General features: G+C 39.5%; 1 protein-coding gene across 1 annotated transcript; it reads right to left on the bottom strand.

The window, feature by feature from the left end:
* Positions 1-1248: 1248 nt before the first annotated feature.
* On the bottom strand, positions 1249-25505 carry PCF11 (PCF11 cleavage and polyadenylation factor subunit). The gene is made up of 16 exons (XM_060686178.2): positions 24431-25505; positions 19342-19467; positions 17862-18050; positions 17415-17624; positions 14814-15880; positions 14464-14653; positions 13927-14365; positions 12046-13769; positions 10904-11006; positions 9261-9380; positions 8514-8622; positions 6994-7177; positions 4492-4647; positions 3307-3399; positions 2913-2948; positions 1249-2314 (listed from the first exon to the last, which is right to left on the bottom strand). The coding sequence occupies exons 1-16, from the start codon at positions 24665-24667 to the stop codon at positions 2099-2101; spliced, it is 5199 nt and encodes a 1732-aa protein (XP_060542161.1). The 5' UTR covers positions 24668-25505; the 3' UTR covers positions 1249-2098.
* Positions 25506-25719: the final 214 nt, after the last annotated feature.

Here is a 25719-nt window from a genome sequence, read left to right as displayed (position 1 = left end):
TTAGTTTTAACAGTAGTTTGTCATGCACCACTGAATCAAAGGCTTTGCAGAAGTCTATGTATGGACTGCAGATACATGGCTGAGGGATTCTGGGAGCTGAGGTCCGCCAAGCTTAAAGTTGCCAAAGTTGGAGACCCCTACTTTATAACAATGGGCCCCAATCTTTTGGCCATCAGGGACTGGTTCCGTGGAGGGTTTTCAGCGGACCGAAGGGGTCATGGTTCTATGTGCTGCTGGCATCCCACGGATGGAGCTTCGCTTGTTGGCATGGCTGAGTTTCTAGCATGCCGTGGCTCGGTGCCAGTCCACGGACCAGGAGTTGGGGACCCCTGCTTTAGAAAAGTAGATATGCTTGGCCTAAAGAAGGATTGGGGATGACATGCCAGCTACCTTCCACTAGTTGAGGGCCTGTCCCAGAGAAGAGAGGGTCAACTTATTCTCCATAGCATCCAAGGGCTGGTCAAGAAGCAATGGGTGGAAGCTCCTTAGAGGGAGATCCAATCTGGAAATAAGGAGGAATTTCCTGACGAGTGAGAACAATTAAGTCCTGGAGTTATGGGTACTCCATTGCTGGAGAAAAAAATTGGAGAGTCATTTGTCCGGGATGAAATAAGGCCTCTTGAATTAATCTTTAAACCCCTAAATTGGTTCCATCAGTTGAGAAAGGTATAATTTTATTTAGGGCCGTGATGGCGAACCTATGGCACACATGCCCGAAGTGGCACACGAAGCCATGTCGCCTGGCACGCACGGTGTCACCCGTTCCTCTTCTGGGTTTCTGGCATGCGTGTGCATGTGACGATCAACTGACCTTTGTGTGTGTGTCAGTGCTGGAAACTGGAAGACCTGGTCTTCCATTTTCTTGCGTAAGCATACGCACCGGCCAGCTGATCGTCATGTGTGCATGCGCACCAGTAACCAGAAGACTAGCTGGCCGGCATGCAAGTGCGTGCTGGAAACCGGAAGTTCATTTTCGGGGCGCGCACACTCCCTTGCAAAGGTTTGCCATCACTGATTTAGGGGCTTAAATTGTGGCAGGCCCCACACCCTGTCTTGGGTGAGGGGTAGGACTAAACTTCTGAGGTCCCTTCTAACCCTGATTCTATTAACATTCAACAAACAAGCAAACAAACAAACAAGTGCACCCCCATCCAATTCATTTAACTTCAAAGTTGTAATTCGTATGCAAGGTCGCAAGTTGGACGTCCCCCAAACCCATCCATGAAATAAAAAGACTCCAAACAGGTATATGCTTCATTCTAATTTATTACACGAAATAAATATTAACATTTCTTAGTAATCTCTTCTACTATTTAGATCCAATAAACCCAACAAAAAAAAAGTTTAACCATGTTGCAAACGAGCAATCTTACATTTGTTCCTCTAAAATGAAAAAAAAAAAAAAGGAAGGAAGGAAGGAAGGACTAAGCTTTTTGTGTACTGAGAAGTTGAAATTATGAGAATTTAGCTCGGATGTAAGGTGTGGGTAAGTATCCAAAGGGAACTATGTTATATTTGTTATGTAAGCCTACTTTTCTTTTTAAATGCCTAATGTGAATGCTTAAGAAAAGCAATTCAAGGTTTGCAAAAGAATTTTCTTCAGACAGTAATTTTCTCCTTATCAAATTTTACAGCAAAAGAAGCCTTCCTTGTTATGTCTGCAAGAATCCTAGTTAAGCAAAAGCCTTGTGTGTAGGAGCGTGAGTTCTGTTGCCTTTAAAACACCCCCAAGGTTAAGTGTGGTGGTGTTGTTTAATTGGATGGTGTGCATAAACATTACACTCCGTAGATAGCAAAAATATCTTTTATTTATAATTTACATTTTCCACAAATGAAAAAAAAATGTACATTTTTTTTCTCTTACATATACAGTCTTATTCCTGTTAAATTTGTACGCCATCTACAGAACTTCCACACGATAGACACCTGACACGGTGCAGGCAATAAGAAATTCAAATACAAAAATGTATTTATTAACCAAGTCAGTAGCTGGGGCCCTGCCCCAGGCAAACATTTTATTCATATAAAAATTATTTGCATTCGTGAGTCAGTAGGACACAATAAGCATTTCTCTGTAATTAAAAAAAAAACCCACAGTTTAAACCGATTCAACCTTTAGAGGCTCTGTTTTAATTTCAGCAGATTCAGGTATATTCCCATCCGTGCAATCCGTAGCTTTTTCTTCCGGTTCTTCTTTAACTTTGGGGCTGTTACATGAGTCCTGTCCCTCTTGTTTGACAATATTCAACATAATATTTAGTGGGTTCTCCACAGGAGTCTTGCTTGGAGATGGGGTGGAATCAAATGATGAAGTCTGCAAGTCAAAATCAACATCATATTTGTAATGAAGCTTGACAGTGTTTTTTTTATGTGATAAAATTTAAATAAAGCAAAACGGTGCTTTCGTTATTTGGGTGGACTCTTTCATTACCTGTCCATGAGCAGAGTAAAATTTCTGTTGGAATACCAGGGATTTCATGATTTCATGTAGAAAAGGGGTCCTAGTCAACAGTGGTTCACAAGATGGCAAGGGTTTAAAAAAGCCACTTAAAATAAAAGTCATTCTTAAATCTTTGTGATTTTTAAGAATCATCTCTAAAAACCATCTTCAAAAGGTGGTTCAGAGTCCCTGTATTTAGGTTTTTCATAATGGAGATTGCCTATTGTCAACCAGCTGTCTTTATGGTTAATTCAACACACGTAAAATCCAGATATTATTCGGACATTCTTCAATGTCAATCAGCCCTAGATAGAATCATCAACAGCAAGAAATATTTAGTCTGACCTGGAAAATATTGCTACTTCTTTACCGCTGTAGCCAAATATGCTCAGTAAGGATTAGTGATTCAAATAACAGCTTTTGCAGTCTCAACATATAAACCTACAGAAGATCAAAGCCAATTTTTGTTTACCTTTTGATAATCTTCATAACACGATGGATGGTAGATCTACAAAAGGAAAGGGAACAGATCTTAGCTTATAAATACACAAAGACACACAAAGTATATTGCAAAACAATTACTCTTTCTGCAGGGGCATATCTCTCTCTCTGAACTATTTCTATAAAAAATAGGAAGTTGTAGCTGTTATTTTTCCTTTGCTGATATTTCATTCCATCTGATTCAATTTTCTTTGAACCTGTGGCAAATCTCACTGAAGTAGACTGATGGAAGGCAGCCCGAGCATGATTACAAGGGAATATTTTCAGGGATACCAATTCTTCAAAGTTATAGAAATAACAATAGCGTATCAAGCCAAAATAGACATCTTTAAGCAGACTGCGTACACAAAGAGATGCAACAGTACCTTTTCCTCTACACGAATTGCATTTTTTAAGTGCCATTCCTCCTCTTCCTCATCCCAATATTGCTCAAACTGCTCCTGGCAGATTTCACAGCTCTGAAAGCAATCAAATATAGTTATACTTACAAAGCGTCATTTACATTTTCAGATGAGTAGCAGAACAATTTCAGTTTCCACCTAAGGCTAGCTGGCCCATGACAAATGCAGAAATGTGTAGGCTGGCATTACTACTGTAACTAGACAACTCCCTAACCTGTTGAGTCATTGTTTCAGATATATTTCCTTATGTAACTCATATAGCCTACACACACCCCTTTGACTTTTACCACATCTTCCACACTTGTGCACCCCAACACACCCTTCTCAGCCCGGAATAGGACAATCTGCCATAGCCAACTTTCTCAAGCAAACAAACTTCATTGCTAGTTTCCTGCTTGTAACTTTCTCTGACAGTTTCTCCATTGCCAATGCTCCCTACTAGCTTCCCAGAAGCAAAGGCTTTGCTTCTGGGAAGCTGTCAGCAATCAATGGAAAGGATGACTGACTTGTGTTGGGGAGTGTTGGAAATGACAATAAGCACTACAGCCGATTGTGGCAGCGCCAAAGCGGCAGCAGAAACACAGTGGTGCCAAAGCGGCCACAACTTGCCCAGATTTTGTTCCCCCCAGGAGTAATGCATCCTGGCATTCTGTAAATTGACCCATTTGAGGTACGTTGGTTCAGAAATGGATGCTGTATACTGCACCATTTCGCTCAATTTGAAAGTTACAAACAGACACTAGTGTTTTAATTTATAGATAGATACGTCATTTGGGAAACTACAGTATTTTAAAATCCATTGTCATCTCCAAATGCTGATCATAAATTACTGCTACCACAAAGTTCTAGAATGTGAAGTCCAAAGGTAAGCAGTGAACAAAAAAAATTTTAAGAAGAAATTGGGGGGGAGGGGAGATCAGTATTTTTAAAAACCTTTTCTTATTGTAAATATTGTAAACATCTATGTATTTGGCTTTTCATAGTAAGCCTTTTTAAAAATTGTACAAACGTAAAACCCACATGGATCTATTTTTATATATTCCAAGTGCTATAATAAAATATTAAGTGCCAAACTAAGGACTGCAGTATAATTACGCCAACTTAAAAACTTCAATTACGTGAAGCCAGTTTTAACAGAGCAATGCCTACCTCATCCACTCCAGCTGGGCCTGCAGGGACACTCTGAAACTCCTTCTCCTTAGCAGCTTCTTGAGTTTTTAATACAACTTCTTCATGTACTTTTTCAAAGAACTGGCTCTTTGCACGCTCCTCTAAATCGGCTATTTCTTCAAACTCTATCCAATCCTAAAGAACATTGAAAAACGTTTAACCCATTTTCCAATTTTTTAAAATGGCAACATGAGTTTATTTCTCTTTGTCTCTTGTTCCCAGTGACCAACAGCACTTTATGATCCTATTTCGGCAACAGGATCAAGTCCGTGCAGTTTTTTTATCCTGAAAAGAACAGACCTCTTGACATGCTGCTCTTCAATCCATCTGAATTCTCCAGCAGTATAGGAAACGTGTTTGATTCAATGAGCCAGGTGGAACTCATTATACCCAGTGATGTATGGGTAATCCTTGTTTACTGATTGCTCTTCAGTGACTATTCAAAGTTATGGCGACACTGAAAAATAAGTTTTGACTGATCCTCAAAGCTGCGTGATTGTGTTTTGGGCACTTAGCAACCAGAATGCATTTACAACAACCACAACATGTTCACCAGCTACCAACAAGCTAAGCCATTTAAGGAAGCTGATAGAAACTTGCCAGTTGTGGTCATGAATCATCAAGCTTAATGATCATGGGTGATTTGCTTCATGACACAACCAGAATTGATGTTGTAAGCTGGCACGGCCATGTGATGTTTTGACTGAATGATGAAGACTGGAAGGATTTATATTCCTTGCAGCCATCTGGTCATTGTGTTAAGAGTGCTAACGACCAGATGACTGCAAGGAATATGAATCTTCAATTGTCCATCATTCAGTTAGAACTGAAGAAGCTTCTGGGATGAGAAGCAAAACATCTTCAAGGAAAAATAAAGTCCAGTGTCCTTTTGAAAAACCACCCTTGGGGCTTGTTTTTGATCCTTCCCTGAATCTTCAAGGGAAGATTGAAGCAAGAGGCTAGTGACTTCAAGCTATTCAGCTCTCACTCGACAGGTGCCTACATGCAAGAAAACTCTACCACCAAATATCGGTAAGCAAACATAAGACCAAGGTCCATGTGGGACACAGCACCTAGGAAAAACGCTTAGATCAGGCATGGGGGGGGGGGATGCTTTGACTACCCAGTGCCACTAAAAACTGTAGCTTTCAACTTCTCAGTTTAGAATTTAACTGCTGCAGCTGCATATTCTTTTCTTCTAAACACAGTGACAAGGCTATACGGCATTATTTTTAGAGGCAGAGGCTGTGACCACATCACCAGCAGAGAGCACTTGTATGGTACTGGTTACAAAGAGAACGCACTGTGGTTTATGTGAATCAATCAAAGGACAAAGTATGTTAAGGCTAGAAACTGGATTACTATCCAAAGACCTATTAAAACAATAGCAGCAAATGATCTTAAGTGATCCAAGCAAGACGTAATACTACTGAAAGGCTAGTACCAAATATTCTCTCTCCCGAGAAAGCTTAGCAGTCAGAATACTGAATTTAAGACAAATTACACAATTTACCCTAATGTTTCCTCTTGGTTTCCAAACTTATAGCCATGCTATTGGAGAAAACCCGACAAAGCCTTGCATCATTTTAAAAACGATACATTATTAGAAATATTCCTCTTCAAACAAAAGAATTACAAAGTGTTGCTTTGTAAAGTGAGATGGGCAGCATATAAATTAAAGAAATAAACCAACATCACATCTCCCTGAAAAACAGCAAACTAAAGTTTGCAGCTTTTACAGTATTCCTCATGAATTAAATAAGAACAATTATCCGTATTTATCAATGGAGGAAAGTTTATCTCATATTAATATTTTTTTGTTGCTGCCTAAAAGTAATTCTCAAGTAATTTTAACTTTTTTGCATGTGGCCCTCAACTTACAGCAGTTCACTGACCCATCAAAGTCACAACGGCACTGAAAAAAGTGAGTTATAACTGTTTTTCACACTTACGACCATTGCAGCATCCCGAGGGTCACATGTTCAAAATTCGAACCCTTGACAACTGACTCATATTAATGATGGTTACAGTGTCCTGGGGTCATGTGATCATCTTTTGTGACCTTCTAAAGCAAAGTCAACGGGGAAGCCACTTAACAAAACTGTATTACTAACTTAAGAAGTGCAGTGATTCCCTTAACAACTGTGGCAAGAAAGGTCATAAAATGGAGCAAAATTCACTTAGCAAAAGTCTCACTTAGCAACTGAAATTTTGGGCTCAATTCTGGTCGTAAATTGAGGACTAGGTGTATTATCCCCTTTTCTTCCTTCCCTCTCTCTCTCTCTCTTGGGACCGATTTGTGTTAACTGATAAAAATGGTCTATGATCCCCAATTATTGTCTTAATCTGTAAGAGGCTAGAAGATTCCTTGTGTTATACTGATTTCGATGATACTGTTATGACCCTCAGTCCTTTGGGAAAGGTGAACCAAGAACACGGAATAAATATTCTCTGTGCCAAACAATGTAAACAGGTGCTTACTGTTAAGCTGTAGTACCATCTTCTGTGAGTGATTTTCCTGCTAACATCCTTTTCTGTACGGTTCTGGCGATAGTGCCAATCCAGATGGTCAGCATACACATCTGTCTGGGAAGTTGTAAACCTCATTCCGCAAGAGTAACACTGAATGCCAGTGTAGAGCCTGTTTATAATGCTATCATAACGTCTGAAAACAAGAGAGAAATGTCAAGTTAGAAAACTTAGCATACAGGATGTTCCACTGTAGATTTTCTATTATAGAAATATCTAGCAATATTAGGTGTATTTTATGGAATTTATCACGGTACACATAGGGGTTATATGTCAAATTAAGATCTGATTTTATGACTTTACATAGTTGCTGTTATTTGCTATTATTTGATTGTTTGGCATGTACATCTTTATAATTTTAAGTTTTATTATGTAATTGTATCAATCCAGAGGAGAGTTGGAAGCAATCTCATTTATTTATTTTGCTTTGTTTTTTTATGTTACTTTTTAAGCTTTAAACTTCCCCTGTTGTTCCATTGCCCCACCTTTGCTCTTTTGTTATGCTTTTTTTTTAATTTTAGCTTTTTATTTTTGGAAATTTAATTATAATCTTTTTTTAAAGAAATAGTTAAAAAACTTAGTATCTGATTTGTGGCCCCTACCTGAAATGGAAAATTGTTAAGTCCAAATACATACTATAACACGGAAATACAGGCCAATTTTATTTTCAAGGTGGAAGATAGTTAAACTACAGAGGGATTAGTTTGTTAAGTGTGCCTGCATAATGGATTGGCACAATTCTGATTGAAAACATACCAGAGATGCCAATGAATTGTGCAAATCAGACTTTTAATCTTCTGCAGATCAATCAGAAATATATGAAAAGTAGTTTTATTGCATGTTTACTGAAAATTCAAAAGCTTTTAATTATGATATGTATTGCCCAAATATGCAGCTATGAACACATTAAGAATGACATATGATGGAAATAAACCATATATCACAATAAATGGAGGATTAATGTACTAAACAAGAGGTTAAAAACTGATGTATGATATCTGTTTTAAAGATAAATGTATAAGAATTGCTTGTTAAGTTGGGTTATTTGGGATTCAGTTTATGTATATTTTTCCAAGGGCATTTTTATGTGTAAATTTTCCAAAAACAGAACAGCTAGATAAATTTCTGTATCTTAGTTCATGTATGAAAGATGTTAATAGGGATTTGGGAACATACATTTTTCTCTGGATTTATCATTTTTTTTGAGTTCAAACTGATTATATAAAGACACTATGTTAAAGAAATCCACTGCAAACCTTGGGACCTCTTCATCTAGAATGCTTAATGCTCAACTGAATAAATGTTGCAATATTTAAAGTAAACATTGAATTTATACACAGCTACCACTATTTTTTACCCTCAGGAGTCAGGCACCTGATTTTTTTTTTTAAATTTTACAATTCATTTGGAATTCCTTATTTAAACTACACATTTGGATATAATCCCCTCTTCACCCCATTAAATACACATACTGTTTTAGTTCTTCTATCACAAAATTAGTTAGGTCTGGAATATCCTCATTCTGATCTTGATCATCCTCTTCTTCCTCTGGAGGTGGTTGAGTTGAAACTTCACTGACTTCTAAATAAATGAGATGTATTTTTAAATACTGGGATATAACCTTTGCTTCCTCAATTGTAACAGTGTTAAAAAATTTAAAGTAACTTTATCTGTAAGATCAACATTGATCTCAGGTACAGTATTCAGGGGTAGTGATTGGGATCAATTTCTTTCAATACATCTAACTTTTATCTCCTGGTTTAATTTTCTTTATACACACGTACAAAAATGTATCAGTTGGAAGCACAGTACACACATTTGTGCATTCAGACATATAAACACTATTTCCAACTGATAGGTTTAAAAACTAAGTTCTTACACATGATAGATCCATTTTCAACTGGTCAATTTCTGCCCGGAGAAAAGAAAACCAAATTATTTCTAATGCTTCATGTTGAATGGTAGCCATAAACATTACTTGGTACAATAGGTTCAGAATGCCAAGAGTGAGATGGATAGTACCTAAATTAGATGATAGATAGATAGATAGATAGATAGATAGATAGATAGATAGATAGATAGATAGATAGATAGATGATAAGATAAGATAAGATAAGATAAGATAAGATAAGATAAGATAAGATAAGATAGACAGACCGACAAGACTGGATATTTATTAGGATACAAAGGATATTCTATAATGACAAAAGGATACTTACGTGATGAAGATGAATCGGGCTGTAAAGATTTAAGGATTCCTGTAGAGAGTAGTTTTGAAAATAACTCATTCACATCAAGTTGTCCAAGGTGATTATCAGGGTAGGAAAGTGGGATGTTCCCTAGAAATGAGTGAAAATGTGAACATTTGTAAGATATTACTCTCGAAACTCAATTTAGAATTCAAGTATCTTAAGTAGTTATTGTCAAAGATTAAACAAACAAATCATTAATTATCCCTTTCTCCATCTTTAATTTTGGTTCCTCTTAAAAGAACTTGAGGACCGTTTTAACCACCTTCCCATTTCAATTTATACAATGACCTTGCATGTATAAACGCAGAAGCAGCCTTTGAGAATCTATCTAACAAACGTTACAGAAGACTGTGATTTTAAAAAATGCTGGACTAGTTTCATGTGCTCAAAATTACATAATACAATTCTAGAAATTAAAAGTAAAAAAATCACAATGGACACAAAAAGCTTTATAGTTAGGAATAACAATTATGTCTATTATCAAAATAGACAATAAAAAACATGATTATATCCCTGGTCGATGAAGTTTTTTATGTGTCTACTGGGATTTTTATAAATATATACTGTATATTTTTAAATATATAGTTTAAGATGTAGTCTTCTGAATATCATTTTTTACGCAAATTAAATTCCTCTTCTGATGTTCTGGAAACCTTAGTTTTTAAATAAATTTCTACCACAATATATTTAATCAATTCAGACCTAATAATTAAACCATAGTAACATGAATGCATATTTTTGTTTACTAGCATTATAAACAAAAATGTGATTCTGGTCAGATGATAAAAATCGCTTTAAAAACTATTTTAAAATGTAAATCTCGTGTACTAAAATCAAATGTATTAGTTATATTCTCAAGAGTGTGGGAGAAATAAGCTATAATTTTATAAATCATTTTATGGCAGCATTATTGTTTTTAAAAAAGGGTTGGTTTTGCGTGGTAAACATTAGTGGTTCTAGAAAATTCAAATCCAATCCTATGCAGCTATTTTTAATACTTCTTGTTTCACTTATATTCAAATTTTGCAGTCCAATAAAACTTTGAACAGCTAATATCCAGCACTCAAAGGATTCTTCATTTCATATGCCATTACTTACAATCATTGCCTACAGTATTTACTCCTGCTTTCTTCAGAATTCAGAATTAAGTTAAAATTCCTTTCGCTATCACAGATCACAATACAGAAAACTAGAGCAAGTTACAACTGTTATGTTCTCGGTCACTGTTGAATGTATGGAAGGAGGGGTGGGGAGATATTACTTTATGTTGAACAATGAAAATTCGACTCCCAATGGGTACAGATTATTTTCTAGGATGCATTTAGCAACTATAATTTGAACTCTGAATTTCATATTCGTCCTATTTTATAGAGGAAAATATCTGTATATAAATATCTCATCTATAAGCAGAACATACATACCAATTTTACCTTAATGACTTTATGATACCAAACTGAATTAAATTAAAATTTCAGACAGTTGTAACCAAGCCTTATTGCTGAACACATCTTTCAGGTTTAATATAGACAAAGCATCCCCAGTTCAGTTTAGAATAAAGCAGTATTTCAGTAAAACAACCCCCTTTTCCCCCAAAATAAGTGAATGTTAACCTGGTGGATTTTGAACAAAACCTCCAGGGTTTTGTCCATGGACTGGCAATAGTGGCTGCGCTTGATTGAAAGGCTGGCCAGAAGATACTGGCAGAACAGGTACCTGTGAAAAGACATAACCCTGATCAAAAGGCCTTTTTTCCCCTCTTAAGGACAAAAATAAATGAATCTTTATTTCAGTCTTGTACAGAACATAAAACCATTTAAAGAAATGAAATCAGCAACAGCAATATATTTTATATAATATAAAATATATATAATATAAAATATTTTATATAATATAAAATAGCAATACAACCCAGTTCTGAACAGGCCACGGCCCGGTAGAGGACTACGGCTCGGGGGGTTGGGGACCCCTGCTTTACAGCACTCTCTGAACAGTTTACGATGTCAGCATATTGCCCCCAACCATGTTATAAATATCAAATCAAATGTTAAACACCAGTCTTAAAATCCTTTTATACCATCCATATAAACTAACCACCAACATGGAAATTTTGCTTCTGTTTTTCCAAAAGAAGGACTGATGACTGATAAGGTTATAATTTATAATCTTCGTTTAGCCAATGAAATTATCTACAATATGAAACTAGGGGATTACACTAGTTTTACTGACGTAATTTTGCAGGCATGGAAATTAATCAATGCAAAGAAACAGTTTAGGAATACATTTTTTTTTTTTTGCCGATGAAATCATTTCAGACATTCTGATTGTGTCAGAAATTAATATTAAAGATTCAAAACTTTTCATGGCATCAATCAACCTCAATGACAATTTAGGATTCACTTCATTATACTATTTTAAGACTATATTGATATTAAGTATTTCTTAATCCATGGCCAGTTTGGTGTACTGATTAAGGGATAAGGCTAGAAACCAGGAAATCGTGAGTTCTAGTCCCAGCTTGGGCACAAAGCTGGCTGGGTGACTTTGGGCCGGTCCCTCCCTCTCAGCCCTAGGAAGCAAGCAATGGCAAGCCACTTCTAAAATCTTGCCAAGAAAACTGCAGGGATTTGTCCAGGCAGTTGCTAGTCAAAGGCATATGCACACACACACACAAATCAATCTTAATAAAAAAAAAAATACAAACATATGAGGTTTCTGAAGAGCAGTACAACAGAAATACCGTTAAGACTCTTACCTGCTGTGGCGGCTGAACGTTTCCAACTGTCATATTATTAAAATTTCTGAACTGAGGGCCCTGAATATTCTTGTCGTCATAAAAAGGTCCTGGGGCCCTGTTAATTGCATTAGGAAAGTGCTGTGCTCCAGAAACAGGTGGGCCACTGAAGTTTGGTCCTTGGGGATTATCAAATATTTGGTCAGGTCTTTGGAACTGCAGTCCTTGTGATGCCCCATTATAAGGTGACTGGTTGGGAGCCTCATTGTATGGGCCTGTTTGTCCATATGGTGCCGTCTCTAATCTGGAGCCAGGATGGTTAGCTACGTTTTCAATTCTTGGGCCCTGATGACCAAGGAGGATGTCATATCGTGTTGCTGGGTGTTGAGGATCGTCAAACCGCTGAAGTATTGTATCAAACCGAGGTTGGACCTGCTGACCAGGTGGGCCATCGAATCGAGGTGGTGTTTGAGCAGGGCCAATTTCAAACCTTGAACCAGGTTGTACGTGTAATCCATCCAGTCTTTGTAAAATTGATGGCTGGCCAGGCTGACCATCAAATCTTGACGGACAGCCATCAAACCTTGTCTGGTTAATAGGCCCTTCAAACCTAAGACCACCTCCAGTCTGAACTGAAGGTGTCTCAAACCTGGGAGAAATTCCCAGCTGTCCATGTGGCCCCAGAGGCTGATTGTGAGGCCCCTCAAACCTAGAGCCAAGGGGTTGACCGTGTGCCCCTACAGGTTGCCCATGAGGGCCCTCAAATCTCAGACCACTTGCAGGCTGCACGTGTGGACCAATGGGCTGTCCATGTGGCGCGTCAAATGGCATATTACTTCCTGGTTGTCCCAGGGACCCCACCGGTTGCATATGTGGGGCTTCTAATCTTAGACCAGATCCTTGTTGGCCATGAGGCCCTACAGGCTGTCCATGTGGTCCCTCAAATCTCATTCCACTTCCTGGTGGACCATGAGGTCCCACTGGCCGGTCATGAGGTCCTTCAAATCTTATGGCATTTGAAGGTTGGCCATGAGGCCCTTCGAACCTCAATCCACCCGAAGGCTGGCCATCAAATCTTATATTATTTGATGGCTGATCGTGCATACCTTCAAACCTCATTCCAGCAGAAGACTGGCCATGAGGTCCCTCGAACCTAATACCAGCCGTTGCATGACCGTGAGGTCCTTCAAACCTCATTCCTCCTGAGGGTTGACCATGGGTCCCTTCAAATCTCATTCCACCCACAGATTGGCCTGAAGGCCCCTCAAATCGTAAACTTCCCCCTGGTTGTCCTATCGGACCCTCAAACCGTATAGCACTTCCTGTACTAACTTGCCCCGAGGGCCCATCAAACCTTAAGGGACCACCCCCAAGCTGTGCTGGTGGCCCATCAAACAGGTGAGAACCTTTTCCTCCGGATTGTCCTTGGGGCCCTTCAAACTGAGAAGCTGGCTGACCTAGAGATCCTTCAAACCTTAAATTTGTCTGTGCTTGTGGCCCTTCAATTCGAGGAGCTGCATTAGCTGGCCCTTCAAAATGACCTGGTTGTCCATCTCCACTTGCCCTTATGCCAGGATGTCTAGGTGAACCTTCAAAATGAGCTCTGTCCTCAATCAATGAACTAAATCTTTGCTTCCCATCAGAGACCCCAAATCGTGATCCTGGAAGGTCAGTGAACGGTTTCTCGGTATCTTCGTATCTTGTTCGCTTGAAAATGTCATTGATCCTCTGCTCTTCTCTAAGACCTTTAAGGAAAAATAAGACTAAAATTACAAAGTGTATTCACTAAACCCATTACGTAAAGCTCACACATCTCTATGGAAAAAAAAAATTCAAACATTAGCTCAATCACATACAAAAACATGTATTGATTTTGCTTCGCTAATATAAATGTTTTTATACCTTTCGAGGCACTTGGCTCATCGTGTCTTCTCCTGACATCATGTGGAGAATTATCAGAGTATGGTCTGCTACCACCAACAGGAGAATGTCGTCTTGATCTTTCACCAAACTGAGCACCACATTTGTTTTTTGTTTGGTCACAGTCAATTCCAGAAAGAATTGGTAAATGATAGTCTAATATTTCTTCAGGATCTATCATATTGAGTCTTGGAAATGAATGTTGAACTTGCGTTCGTTTTAGCTTAGCTTTGTGTTCATGGTATATTAAATCCGATTCAGATAATAAGGGCTTCTTTTTGGAAATCCCTTTTTCACCTGGTGTATTATCCCACTCACATCTATGCTTTCCTTCCTGATACTGGAAAAGTTGGCGAATCTTATGACACAGGACAAGAAACTCATCCTGTGTTATTTCACCAGATGTGAGACGTTCACTTGCCTGCAAGTCGAAAGAAAAAAAAAATTAAGAGTTAATCCTCAATGCTTTAAAAAAAAAAAAAAAAGAACTAAACCAGCAAGAACAAATTCACATATTACCTTCTTAAGTATCTCTCTCTTGTTTGCCAAGGTCAGTTCTTTGGGTATCTGCAAATTAGCATCTACGCTTAATCGATGTTGCTGTTTTGGGGTGCGAGGTGAAGGAACTCCTTTATTAGTTGCCCAAGTATCCCTGTGCCTCTGATGAAGGGATTTACTAAGTCCTTGATGCTCTTCAGTAAGTTGAGGGCTGAAAGCAATAGAAATGACATGTTATTTTACGTAACGTCTCCATCCACAGCGACTAGAAATTATCTTATATCTTTGTTTTGTAAAGACAATTTATTTCAGCAGTAATTTTAGATTTGCACTTAGTGATAATCAATTACAGCTCATAAACATCAACTTACTTTTTATTTTCCTCCCAGCCCGATTTCCACCTTTTGCTTGATTTGGAACCTTGCCAATTCTCCAGATTTTCTTTGGGTTCTGAATTTGACTTGGAAGAATGTTGATTCATTCCTTCTTGGGGTCGGTCTTCGTGGATTTTCTTTGGCCTCCTAGAATCTCTCACCTCCTGCTTGATATTCCTCTTATTCGAGCTTCTGTCATCCCGTGCTCCTGACCCAAAATCCTCTAGATGCGACTGTTTGGGCCCAGACTGTCGTGGTTTCCCGATCTTAGATCCAGTTGGAGAGAGACTCCTAAGCCTTCTTTTAGGTGACCTCCTTTCTCTTCGTTTTGGAGAATGTGCAGATGGTGACCGAGATCTAGGAGAACGTGATCGTTTCCTAGTACTTGACCTTCCTGGTTTTCCACTCTGCTTCTCTGACTCTTCTGTATTGGGATCTTGCTTTTGTACAATGCCATTGATTACTTTATTTCTACCACCAACTGATCTATGTTCCTCTTTGTCTTTCCTCTCCACGCATCTTCTTTTTTCTTTGAGGTCATCATCTTTGCCATCTGGTTTCTCTAGGAGATGTTTTTTTAACCTGGGGTCTCTCTTGTTAATGTCAGACACTCTGGGATTCTCACATTCTTGGTTCCTGGTTTCTTTAGGGTGAAGCAGCTTATTTTGCAATGGAGAGGCCAACTTCGACTTTGCATCCATTTGATCAAATTCTTTCTTCTGCAGTTTCTCGTTCTGTTTTAATTTTTCTGGCTTTGTGGCATTTTGCTTTTCACTTTGTGGAATTTTGCTAGTCTTCGGGTCAGGCTGACTGACTGCATTCATCAGAAAGTCCTTCCTATGAGTCTGCTCTTTCAAATGAGATGAATGCTGACTCGTTCTGTTAAGACGAGGGTCTCTAGTGGCTATTTTGGCATCCTGGAGTGGAGACAAACGGTTTTTCTCCGGTGGCAGACAAGCTGGATGGGGAGCTTTAACTGGCATATGAGGTGGCTGCGGCACATGTTGTTTTAAAGGTGCTTGGCCCAGATTAGATCCACTTTGCTGGACACTGAGGGAAACAGCCTGAAATAAGGAGGCAGGGGGGGAAAGTATTTCAGACACAAGCACCACTTTCTCGTAGCTGTTCAACAATATACATGTCTTTGCTTAATGAACTACCTTATTTAACAACACTTCAAAGTTATGATAGTGCCGAAAATGTTATGACTAGTTCTTGCATTTATGACTGCTGCAGTATCTCCATAGCTACATGATCAAAATTTAGATGTTTTGCAACTGGCAGGTGTCTATGGCCACCAAGTGTGATCTGTGGTCACACAATCCCCATCTGCACATTTCACTGCTGACTTATGATCAGCAGAGTCAATGGAGAAGCTGGCAGTCAAATTGCAAGTTGTAGTCACATGATGTCTCACTTAATGACCACACTGCTTAGCAATGGAATTGCCTGTCCCAAGTCTGGTCATTAAGTGAGGAGTATCTGTAACACAATTTGAGCTGCATAAAGAAATTACTTTCATGTATCAACCAATTCCAGTATAATATATACTGTAGATGCCACAATAAACATAGGTTTTGGGTCAATTTTCTTTTCATATCTGTCAATATGTTAAAATCTAATAAAATGTTTTCAATATCTAGTTGTGGTAAATGACGTTAAGTACATTTTATAGCTAGTATTTCAGTAATGATAATAAAAAGATCACAAATCTGAAACCAAAACAATGGTATCTTGATACTCAACTGAAACTCATCAAATTTGGAACTCAACACATTTTGATGCAAAGAATTGTTCTGGTATTCATCATTTGTTTGGCATTCAACACACAAGCTAGAACTCGTCATTATCGGCTACCTTGTGACATACATTATTCCTTATGGGAAAAATCTGTTTGATACTCATCACACCTCCCGGAACCAATTAATGATGAGTACCGAGGTACCACTGTATTTGCATTACTTGGTGCTTTCTTCAAAGCTCTGTAATCCAGTCATTTTAGAGTAATGAAGCATATGATACGGTATGAAAATTATTCAAAATCTCAAACTGAAGACCCATCAGCAGCACAGTATAAACCACGTTATACATTTTTTTTTTTAGTTTAGGAAGAAAAATATACCAAGATTCTGCCTTGTGTTTCTTTTCTAATAGAATTTACATTCCTCATAGTCAGTCTCTGTCATGTTAAACCTGCAGCTCTAATCTACTATTTCCATTGACAAAGTGAACAGTGATGATCCCATCTAAAGCACTGGGCTTCACTGAAGATGTGGAACTTGTGGAAGATGCTAAAATAGTTAAGTGCCATTTACATATCAAGTGTGATATATACAAGAACACTTTCACAGTAAGCATTTTATCTACTGAGTTATAAATTCTGATCTTTGTCCACCTTGTTAACATGTTGGAATGACATAGTTATTATCTGCAGTATAGCAATGATTGATCAATAGGAAAAAATACATTTTACTTGGAATTTTAGTAGTTTAAAGAAAAAGAATAGGTTGCATGGACCATGAGGCTAAACTGACTTTATCAGGAACACCAAAAAATCCATTCCTGAAACATCAGAGCCGCCATAGTCATCTTACTCACCAGCTGTGCTTTTGTCTGTTCTAATTCAAGTTCTAATTTCTTCTGTTGAAGTTCTAACAACTGTTTTTGTTTTGCCAGCAGCTGTTGTCTTATCAGCTGCTCTTGCGTTAAGTTCTTTTGTATTTCAGGAACAATTGGAGTAGAGGACACAGCAGAACAGGACACAGGAAGAGAACAGACTGTAGAGCTAGGTGCAGCAGGTTCCTCAGGCTACCGAGAAAATGGTAATAAAATACATGATTCTTACTTATGAAGAAGGAAAATAACTGGCCATTATTTTGTAATTTTGTTTATTTATACAAATAAATCAGAATGTGTCTTGGGCATATCATACAATATAAAAAAGGGGCAGTGATAATTCTTTGCCTTAACGCTTAATTATTAATTTATGGTGTGCAAAAGTCAAGCCACAGTTAAAAACACTTAACATTAGTTTCAGCAACTTACCGATTTACTTAAAAACTTAGGATTCACGTGGATGCTAGAAGTATTCACATTAGGGGGTAACGGCTTAACAGGCCAAGCAGGGTCAACTGAATTCACCCGAACATCAAGAGCATAGAGAATCTTCAGAGGGAAAATTTCATCCCACGTGGAACGCAATTTAAATAAACTTTTCCTAGTATTTTCATCCACCTAAGAACAATAGAACAATTCTATGGCTTGTTAAGTCCATATAACATGTTATCCATCTTTCTAAAATTCAAGATCGCCTAAGTGTTTTAGGGTTATATCCTACTCATTTGCGTACACAAGTTCCAGTGAAAAGTGGAGAATTCAAGTGGGCACAACTGAAACAAGTACTGTACTCTGCTGATATGCTAATTTGCACAGTACAACGAAGATTTCAGCAGTCAAGTGTCTCTTTCATCTTCCACGTAAGACTTATAGTGGTATAGCAGTTATATCTTATTTTTAGAATGTTTCCACTACCAACTGGAACAAGACATATTTCACGAGTGAGTTCTCAGCATTATTGGATAAAATCTTATTTTTATTATTAAAGTATATTCCAGCAATATAATAAACAATACAGGCACATTCATCAATTCCTTATGTTTTTTTCGGGATGTTGAGGTTCCCATTATTCAGAGACAGCATGTCCACTGCTGAGTTTGCATGAAGGAAACTGTTGTTCAACATATTTGAAGGGCGCCAGGTTGAAGAGGCTGCACTACTCCACTTAAGGCAAAACTTTTTTGTATGTCAATATGCAAAAAAACCCAACTCTGAAAAGCTCAGTCAAAAAGTGAAATCTTTTCCATTGCCTAAATCTTTATATGGTCACACAGAAATATGACTGCTGTTATTCTGAAAGCCGCCATGGCAAAATTAAACTGATTTAAGATTAAACTGATTTAACGTTTGAGCAATTCAAAAATTTTAGCCTCTTTCAACCAAACCATACTGAAATGGAAAATGTTATTTCAATTTCCTTTAACATTCACAGCAATGTACATTTATAAAGGAAAATTCTGCCTTTGGTAATTATCTTTAAAATTTAGCAAGCAAACTAATGCAAAATATACTGTCCATGATCAATTGTTATAAATTAGGTCAGGTATGGAAAATTGAAATGGCTTGAGATTGGAGAGAAAAGGTGATCAAAGCAAGACTTTTATAGATCCTGGTAAGCAGGTTCAAATAAATAAAACCCTAAATTATTGTATAATTAACACAAACAAGAATAGGATGCATACACTTGGTCACTCATTCTTCTATAGAACTAAAAACACACGTAAAAATCTAATGAGCTGCATTTTACTGTCCCTTCTGAGTGACTCACAGAAAGCAAACACATGATATGATTACATTTAGTTGTTCTTTATGTTCCACCCTTAAAACTGCAAAAAAACAAGACAATGTGCCATGTCTTTATTTATACAACCGCAATTTTAAAGCTTTAGAGAAACACATTTATATATACCTTTTCAAACACATTAACAAATGTTGAAACTAGGTTTTTAGTAAATGCAGCAAGATATTCTCGTCCAACATTCTTGACAATGGAGTCCATTAGGTACATAACAGGAAGTTTCTCATTAGAAGGAGCCTGGAGTAATAAGAAGAAAACTGAGACATTTAGTTGTAACAAAACAAAAATGATCTTTTTAAATGAAGGAATTACCAACCCCAAATCACCATACCTCTGGCAGGTAACAAATCCGAACAAAAAAAATACAATTTACTAATTTTAGAACTAGCTATTAAAACAATCAAGATACCAGTGCAGCTATTTGGTAGGTTGGGTTTTCTTTTAAGGGGATTGGATTGTGAGTGGCAGGAAGTACTGGCCCATGATGCAAAATTAACTACTGGGGTCTTTATATGAGCCACCTCACATTCTATTGGATTATACTTTGAGGGAACACACAGTAGTTTCTGTTGGGATCTCTATAAAATGGGACATGGATCAATTAACTAGATCTCATAAAATGAAGGGGAGAATTCTCAGTGGACAGAAAGTTGAATACCAGTGTTGTTAGGTGAGCCATGCTTCACTTGCTGTCATCCAAAGGCAAGTAATACCGACTCTAGACAGTTGAAGAAACAGCAGACACTCTCAAAATTATATGCAAGCCATATAGCTGGAACCGAAAAAATAAAAATCCACAATGGAGTTATGTTGCTGAATTTATAAATAACTGGAACCAAAGACTGGCACAGAAGACAATCTTCAATGTCTGGTCACTCCTCAATGGCCAAGGAGTCAAGATGGATTTTTTCCCTCTGTACATAAGGCACGCCCGGAGTTCATGTAGTACGAACGATTGTTGAAAATGAATTTCCAAAGAAAGTGGAAGCCTTCCCGTTTCTGTTCAAAATGAGTGTTAATGTCTCATCCACATTAAGGAAGGGCCACCAACTTCCAAAAAGCATCAGCATGTATAAACTTGTTGAGGGTAATTGTTTCTCATACACATTGACTTTTTACACAGGAATAATTTAATTCCCATTTAACACCCATCAATCCTCAAAATTTGCAGGCAGTGTAACATTAAGAAGCTAACAGTGTCTGCATTTATTGCCAAAATTCCACTGCTCAAATATGTTTGGCTGTCCTTGGAGCAAGGGTCTTTTTCTTGTAACTAGTGTCTTTCCCTTTAACATAGTTCAAATTGTGAAGATATTTATAGAAGATGCAAACACATAGGCAGTTTTCAAATCTTGAAAAATCTAAACCACATCTTATCTTCTTCACTTTAAAATGTGTAGGGTTTTTTTTTCTTCCTCAAAACAAGTTATTCAAACCCTTACATCAAACATTTGTTTGAAATCGGCTCAAGAGGGAAGGAGGTCAGCAATTCTTTAACCACACACACGCACACAGGGCTTTTATGGACAGCATTTAAGGAAAAGTTAAATGTAGAGAAAGGAATTCCCAAACAGGTAAGGCATGAATATCAGTCCTGGCCAATTATCAATTCCCTAATAGTTGGACTTGAAAATAATTTATTAGGTGCAATCTGCTAAAATTGAATTTGGATTGTTACAACAGGGCTTGCAAAGTATTAAGTCTCTTGAACACTTCAGTACTCTGCTCTTAAACCCCATCTGCAGACTGTGAAGGATAGCTGTCAAAAATATAGCTAGGCTTTAAAATCTTATTCCCAAAAAAGTATGTGTGCACTTCCCTTTTAAGCTATAAAAGTATTTCAAGGATTAGAAAAGGTCCTATTGTATTCACAAAACTGTGCAAATTATGTGTGAAATTATGAAACAAGGAGGCAAATTTGTCCTAGAATCAGTTTTTAGATATTGGAAAGCAATCCCAGCTTTAAATGAGTGGAATGCCCCGTTCTGAGAACCAGGATTTACAACTGCAATAATTCATGAAGAGAAATGCATTGTGAAATACTGGAGAACCACCCAAGCTGAGGCAAACCCCAAGTCAGATTTTCAAGAAGTCGTGGAAGGTGAGAAAGTCAACTCAAAATCACCAAGAAAGTGGAGATAAAATTTAAAGCTTATTTCTAGAAAAACCATGTCCAGAGTTCTCAACAGAATGCTTGGTGCACTCCTTCAAACATCAGATGAATTGAGTGTTGAATATATGTGGATCTGTGTTTTTCTTAATATTTCCCTAAAATTGAACTTTCCTCAGACTTTTTTTCCTGTAAACCACACCACAGAAAAGTTAGCACTTTAATAACAGATTCTGCACTACACCCGGTAAATAAAAAGACAAATACATATTTTATATATTTTATTTACATTTTTAATACCACACACATTTCAAAATCATTTATTAAAAAGGTAGGCAAACCACTCTGCATTACACTAAATAGAAATTGTCTCCAGACAATATTTTCTTTCAAAAGTGGTTTTCAGAGAACTCAAATCTCATTTCATCCTGGTCACTAAAGACAGCTATGCAAATCCAATTAGAAATACAGGTTTTAGGTATTTTTAAATACACTCAAGGGGATATCTATGTAACCATCCCCATTACCCCAAAAGCCAAATAACAGAATTGGAATTTATGTGTTATGAACTTCTGGAGAGATCAAAAACATTAAAAGTAAATAGGGGATATTTCTAGAGAGCTGAAACTAACCAATCTGCACTGTAAACAATCACCCTTTATCCTGCATTTCCATTTTATTATAACTTAATATCCCAGATTAAATTAGCAAAATAAAAACCCAACATACTGGCAAAAGCTAAGGAAAATGGGTGAGGAAGAAGAAACAGCAAGAGAACAGAAATGTTCAATTATAATGGAGATGTGCTACCCTTCTGCTACTTAAATGACTAAAATACTCCAGGAAAAAAAGATCCTGCACCATAAGGGTGACTTCTATCAGAAAATTTCTGAGCCGATATGAGCCCTAGACTTTTTGCATCATATGCTTCTCGGGCGCCATGTTGGGATTAGACAGGCTGCTGTGGTTCCTGCAGGCAGGGCTGAACATTTCTTTCCATGCCTTAATGAACGTGCTGCTCTAACAAGGAATGGATCATGCATACACATGCAGACACACACACCCTTGGCTTGTCATGCATCTGTTACTAAAAACATTCCGGGAGCATCCTCCTTCGCCTATAGAAATTTATTCTACAGAAAATAATGAAATTCCACTCCTCTTAACCAAACTCCCTTTACAGGTCTTACGTATTAAGGCTAGTTGTCCCTGAAATGATTTTATCCTTTCAAAAATATGTAACCGAGCTAATTAACCATATGTAGGCTAGGAGACTTAAAACTGCATGTTTCAAGCACAGTAACTGCTGCATAGAGTCAGCTAAGCGGCCATGTTGTATATCCAATTCATGCAGGCTTAAAAATCCCTCACAAAATTCTGGGGAGGAAGAATCAGTCCCTTTTCTGAACTGGGCAGATGTACCTCTTCCTTGGAATTATTCCATAGAAAAGAATAATTCATGCCTTAATCTAATCATAAATGGGGGTTTTCTGCCAACTACGGCCTAGTCTCATTTTCCACCTTAATCTTTGCTCACGCTACCATTCTCCATTTCCTTTTTTGATCTGAAAGCTATCTCCCACAACATTGTTCTGTCAAACATGGTTCCTACCTGTTTTTAACATAATAACTTTAAAAAAAATCCATTGCCTTCACCTCCCTTTTATGTAAATTGTATTCCATAAAGTTATCTGAAACAAAGCAGTTAGGACAGGTTTATCTGTCCCCGACAATGCTGCACTGCCATGCATGAGGGTGGATGGCAGCTCTAGATTCTCTCCCCCCCCCAGCTGTTCCCAGAGCATCTGGACTGACTTTCAAATTGCCTGCATGGCCCCCCTCTTACTCTAGACAATCTACAATGCTCCCGATTACACTCCACACCCCTCCCCTTCCATCCATGTCTGTCTGAAAAACATGCTATCTATATGACTTGGGGGTTCACTGTTAATAACTTGACCTACTTTGATATAGCATTTATTTTTCAGATATGGCTGGGAAAATGTTTTGCCTGAACTGAGGGCAATTCTAAGCCACAGAGAAATCCAAGGAAAGAAACCCAAGGAAGGGGATTCAGAGGCTGCCTTGCCTAGGTTGTGTGTGCCTCCCCATGTGACATTCCTAACAAAACAACCCATTTCCCCTTTCTCCTCCTTAGGGCTTCCTCTTCTCTACCCCTCCCGTTTATTAGCCTGATTTATATATCACTTCACAGTCCTCTCTGGGCGGTTCTACAGTGTCAGCACCTTGCCCTCAACAATCTGGGTCCTCATTTTACCCACCTAGCAAGGCCAAGTCAATCTTAACTAGGTCCTTCTAGTTCTTAATTTCTCCTTCCAAAATATAGGTAGTCCTCCGACTTAGGGCCACAATCCTGTCGCCCAAGCGAGACATTTAAGTGACTTTGTGCCCCCCCACTTCATGACCTTTCTCGTAGCAGTTGTCAAGCGAATTGCTGGTAACCTGGTTAAGTCAAACTGGATTCCCCCACTTGACAGAGGATCCCAGGACGCTGCGATGGTCATAAGGATGAACCAGTTGCTGAGCACGTCCCAAATGGTGGCCGCGTGACCCACATGGGGATGCTGCAACGGGTCGGTAAAAAGTGTGATAAAGCGGGTCATAAGTCACTTTTCCCCCCCACCCCAGTGCTGTTTTGGTCAGTCACCTTGAACAGGCACTAAATGAAGTGTCGTAAGTCGAGGACTACCTGTACAACTCTCTTTGTGGCGTACACCTAGTGGGTTCTATCCTAAGGCCTCAATCCTGACCTCTGCCATACTAAACACCCACCCCACCCCCACGCTTCCAGCCAGCTATTCCTTCCCCACTTTTGAGTTGTGACCTTTTCTCTGAATCCCACACTCACACACAGACACATAGGCCGGGGCCCCTATTGGGTCTCCCCCCCCCCACTAATTCTATGGCTCAACAAACACGCGGGGTTGGAAAAGGATAAGAGAAGGGGGGGAGGGAGGAAGGGAGAAAGACCTGCTTGCCCTAGAGATGGGAAGGGGAGGAGGATGGGGATATGGGTGGGGGGGGGTTTAAATAAGAGAGAGCGTATTCGGCGGGAGAGTATATAAAAACCTTGGCGATTTGCGCCTCGATCAGCGAGACGATGTCCTTGGCGAAGGGCACGTTCTCCTCGGCCAGGATGGTCAGCATGTTGATGTGCGGCTTGCTGTTGAACGTCAGGTCATCCAGCGACGACTGGTAGTCGCGGCAGGCGTCTTCGCTGTTGCCGCCACCGGTGGTGGTGCCGCCGCCACCGCTGGCGGCCCCTTCGGACGCCGCCGTCGTCGTCGCGGCGCCGCCGCCCGACATTCTTCCCACAGACAGACACACACACACGCACACCCGCCTCAGGCCTGACCAGGCCGCGGGGATACGGCCGGCCGATTCCCCCTCCCGCCGAGGAGGGAAGGCCAGGCAAGCCTCTTTTTTTTTTTTTCCCCTTCGCCGATGTGGTGGTGGTGGTGAAAAGTGGCCGCCGCCGCCGCCGCTGCTGCTGATCCCACCCGGCTTTCTTCTAGCTCATCCTCCGCTTCGCCGTTTGTTTTTGTTTTTTTCTCCTCAGGTCGTCGTCGTCGGCCGCCTCTTCTTTCTCCTCAGCCGCCTCGATCCAACCGCCTTTCTTTCTCTTTTTTTTTCCTCCCTCAGAAACGCACGCACAAAATGGCGGCGGCGGCGACGACGACGACGGCTCCTGCGGCTCGCGAACGCCTTCTGTCCTCCGGCTTCAACCGCTGCGTCATCTGAAATGGTTCCGAAAAAGGAGGGAAAGGGGCGGGGCGCTTTGGAGAGCGCCTTTTGTTCGCTGGCCGCGACGCCATTGGCTCGCCGCGAGGGAGGGGGAGGGCCACCGCCGCCGCGCTCTGATAGGGCCGCCCCGCCGTTCGTTTCCCCCCCCCCGCGTCCCATTCGGGAGTGGGGGAGAGCGATCTCCTTCTTTATTGAACGGCGCCGCTCCTCGCCGCGATTGGCGGGCTCGCCTTGTTAGAACCCGCCTTTCTTTATTTCTTCAAGCTTTGGGGTTGGCTCTTTCCGAATGTAACCCGGACTCCTTGTTGTCGCGTGACGTGAGCGGCGGGGGGGGCGCGCGGGGGGAAGAGTTGCGGTTGCCTCCCTCTTCCCCCCCCCCACCTTTTCAACGTCTTTTAAAGCGTTCAAGACTTGTCCGCGAGACCTCGTTTCCTATTGGCCCCGTTCGTTGGCTCAACTGTTGCTATGGGAATACGGGCCTTTTTTGAGGCCTACCTAAAAGTCACACGGCCGGTCAGGCGGGCCTTGCGTTACAGCCGCGGGGGTAGTAAAACTAACCAATAAATACTGATAATAATCCGCCGTGCCCTGCTGTACTACAAAAGGCTGGCATA

This window comes from Pantherophis guttatus, chromosome 5, assembly GCF_059756535.1.
Source record: "Pantherophis guttatus breed Tessera chromosome 5, ASM5975653v1, whole genome shotgun sequence".
In the NCBI taxonomy this organism is placed as follows: Eukaryota; Metazoa; Chordata; class Lepidosauria; order Squamata; family Colubridae; genus Pantherophis; species Pantherophis guttatus.
Note: the sequence above shows the minus strand (reverse complement) of the source record. Positions and strands in the feature narration are given on the sequence as shown.

Bases quoted from the DNA above. Each gene is read 5' to 3' on its own strand.
- PCF11 (XM_060686178.2), bottom strand. From the start codon at position 24,667: ATGTCGGGCGGCGGCGCCGCGACGACGACGGCGGCGTCCGAAGGGGCC. The intron at 9,381-10,903 runs GTTAACATTCAC...ACTCATTTCTAG, and splicing joins TTTTGTTCAAAATCCACCAG to GGAACATCCCACTTTCCTAC. The intron at 3,400-4,491 runs GTAGGCATTGCT...GATTGCTTTCAG, and splicing joins GCCCAGCTGGAGTGGATGAG to AGCTGTGAAATCTGCCAGGA.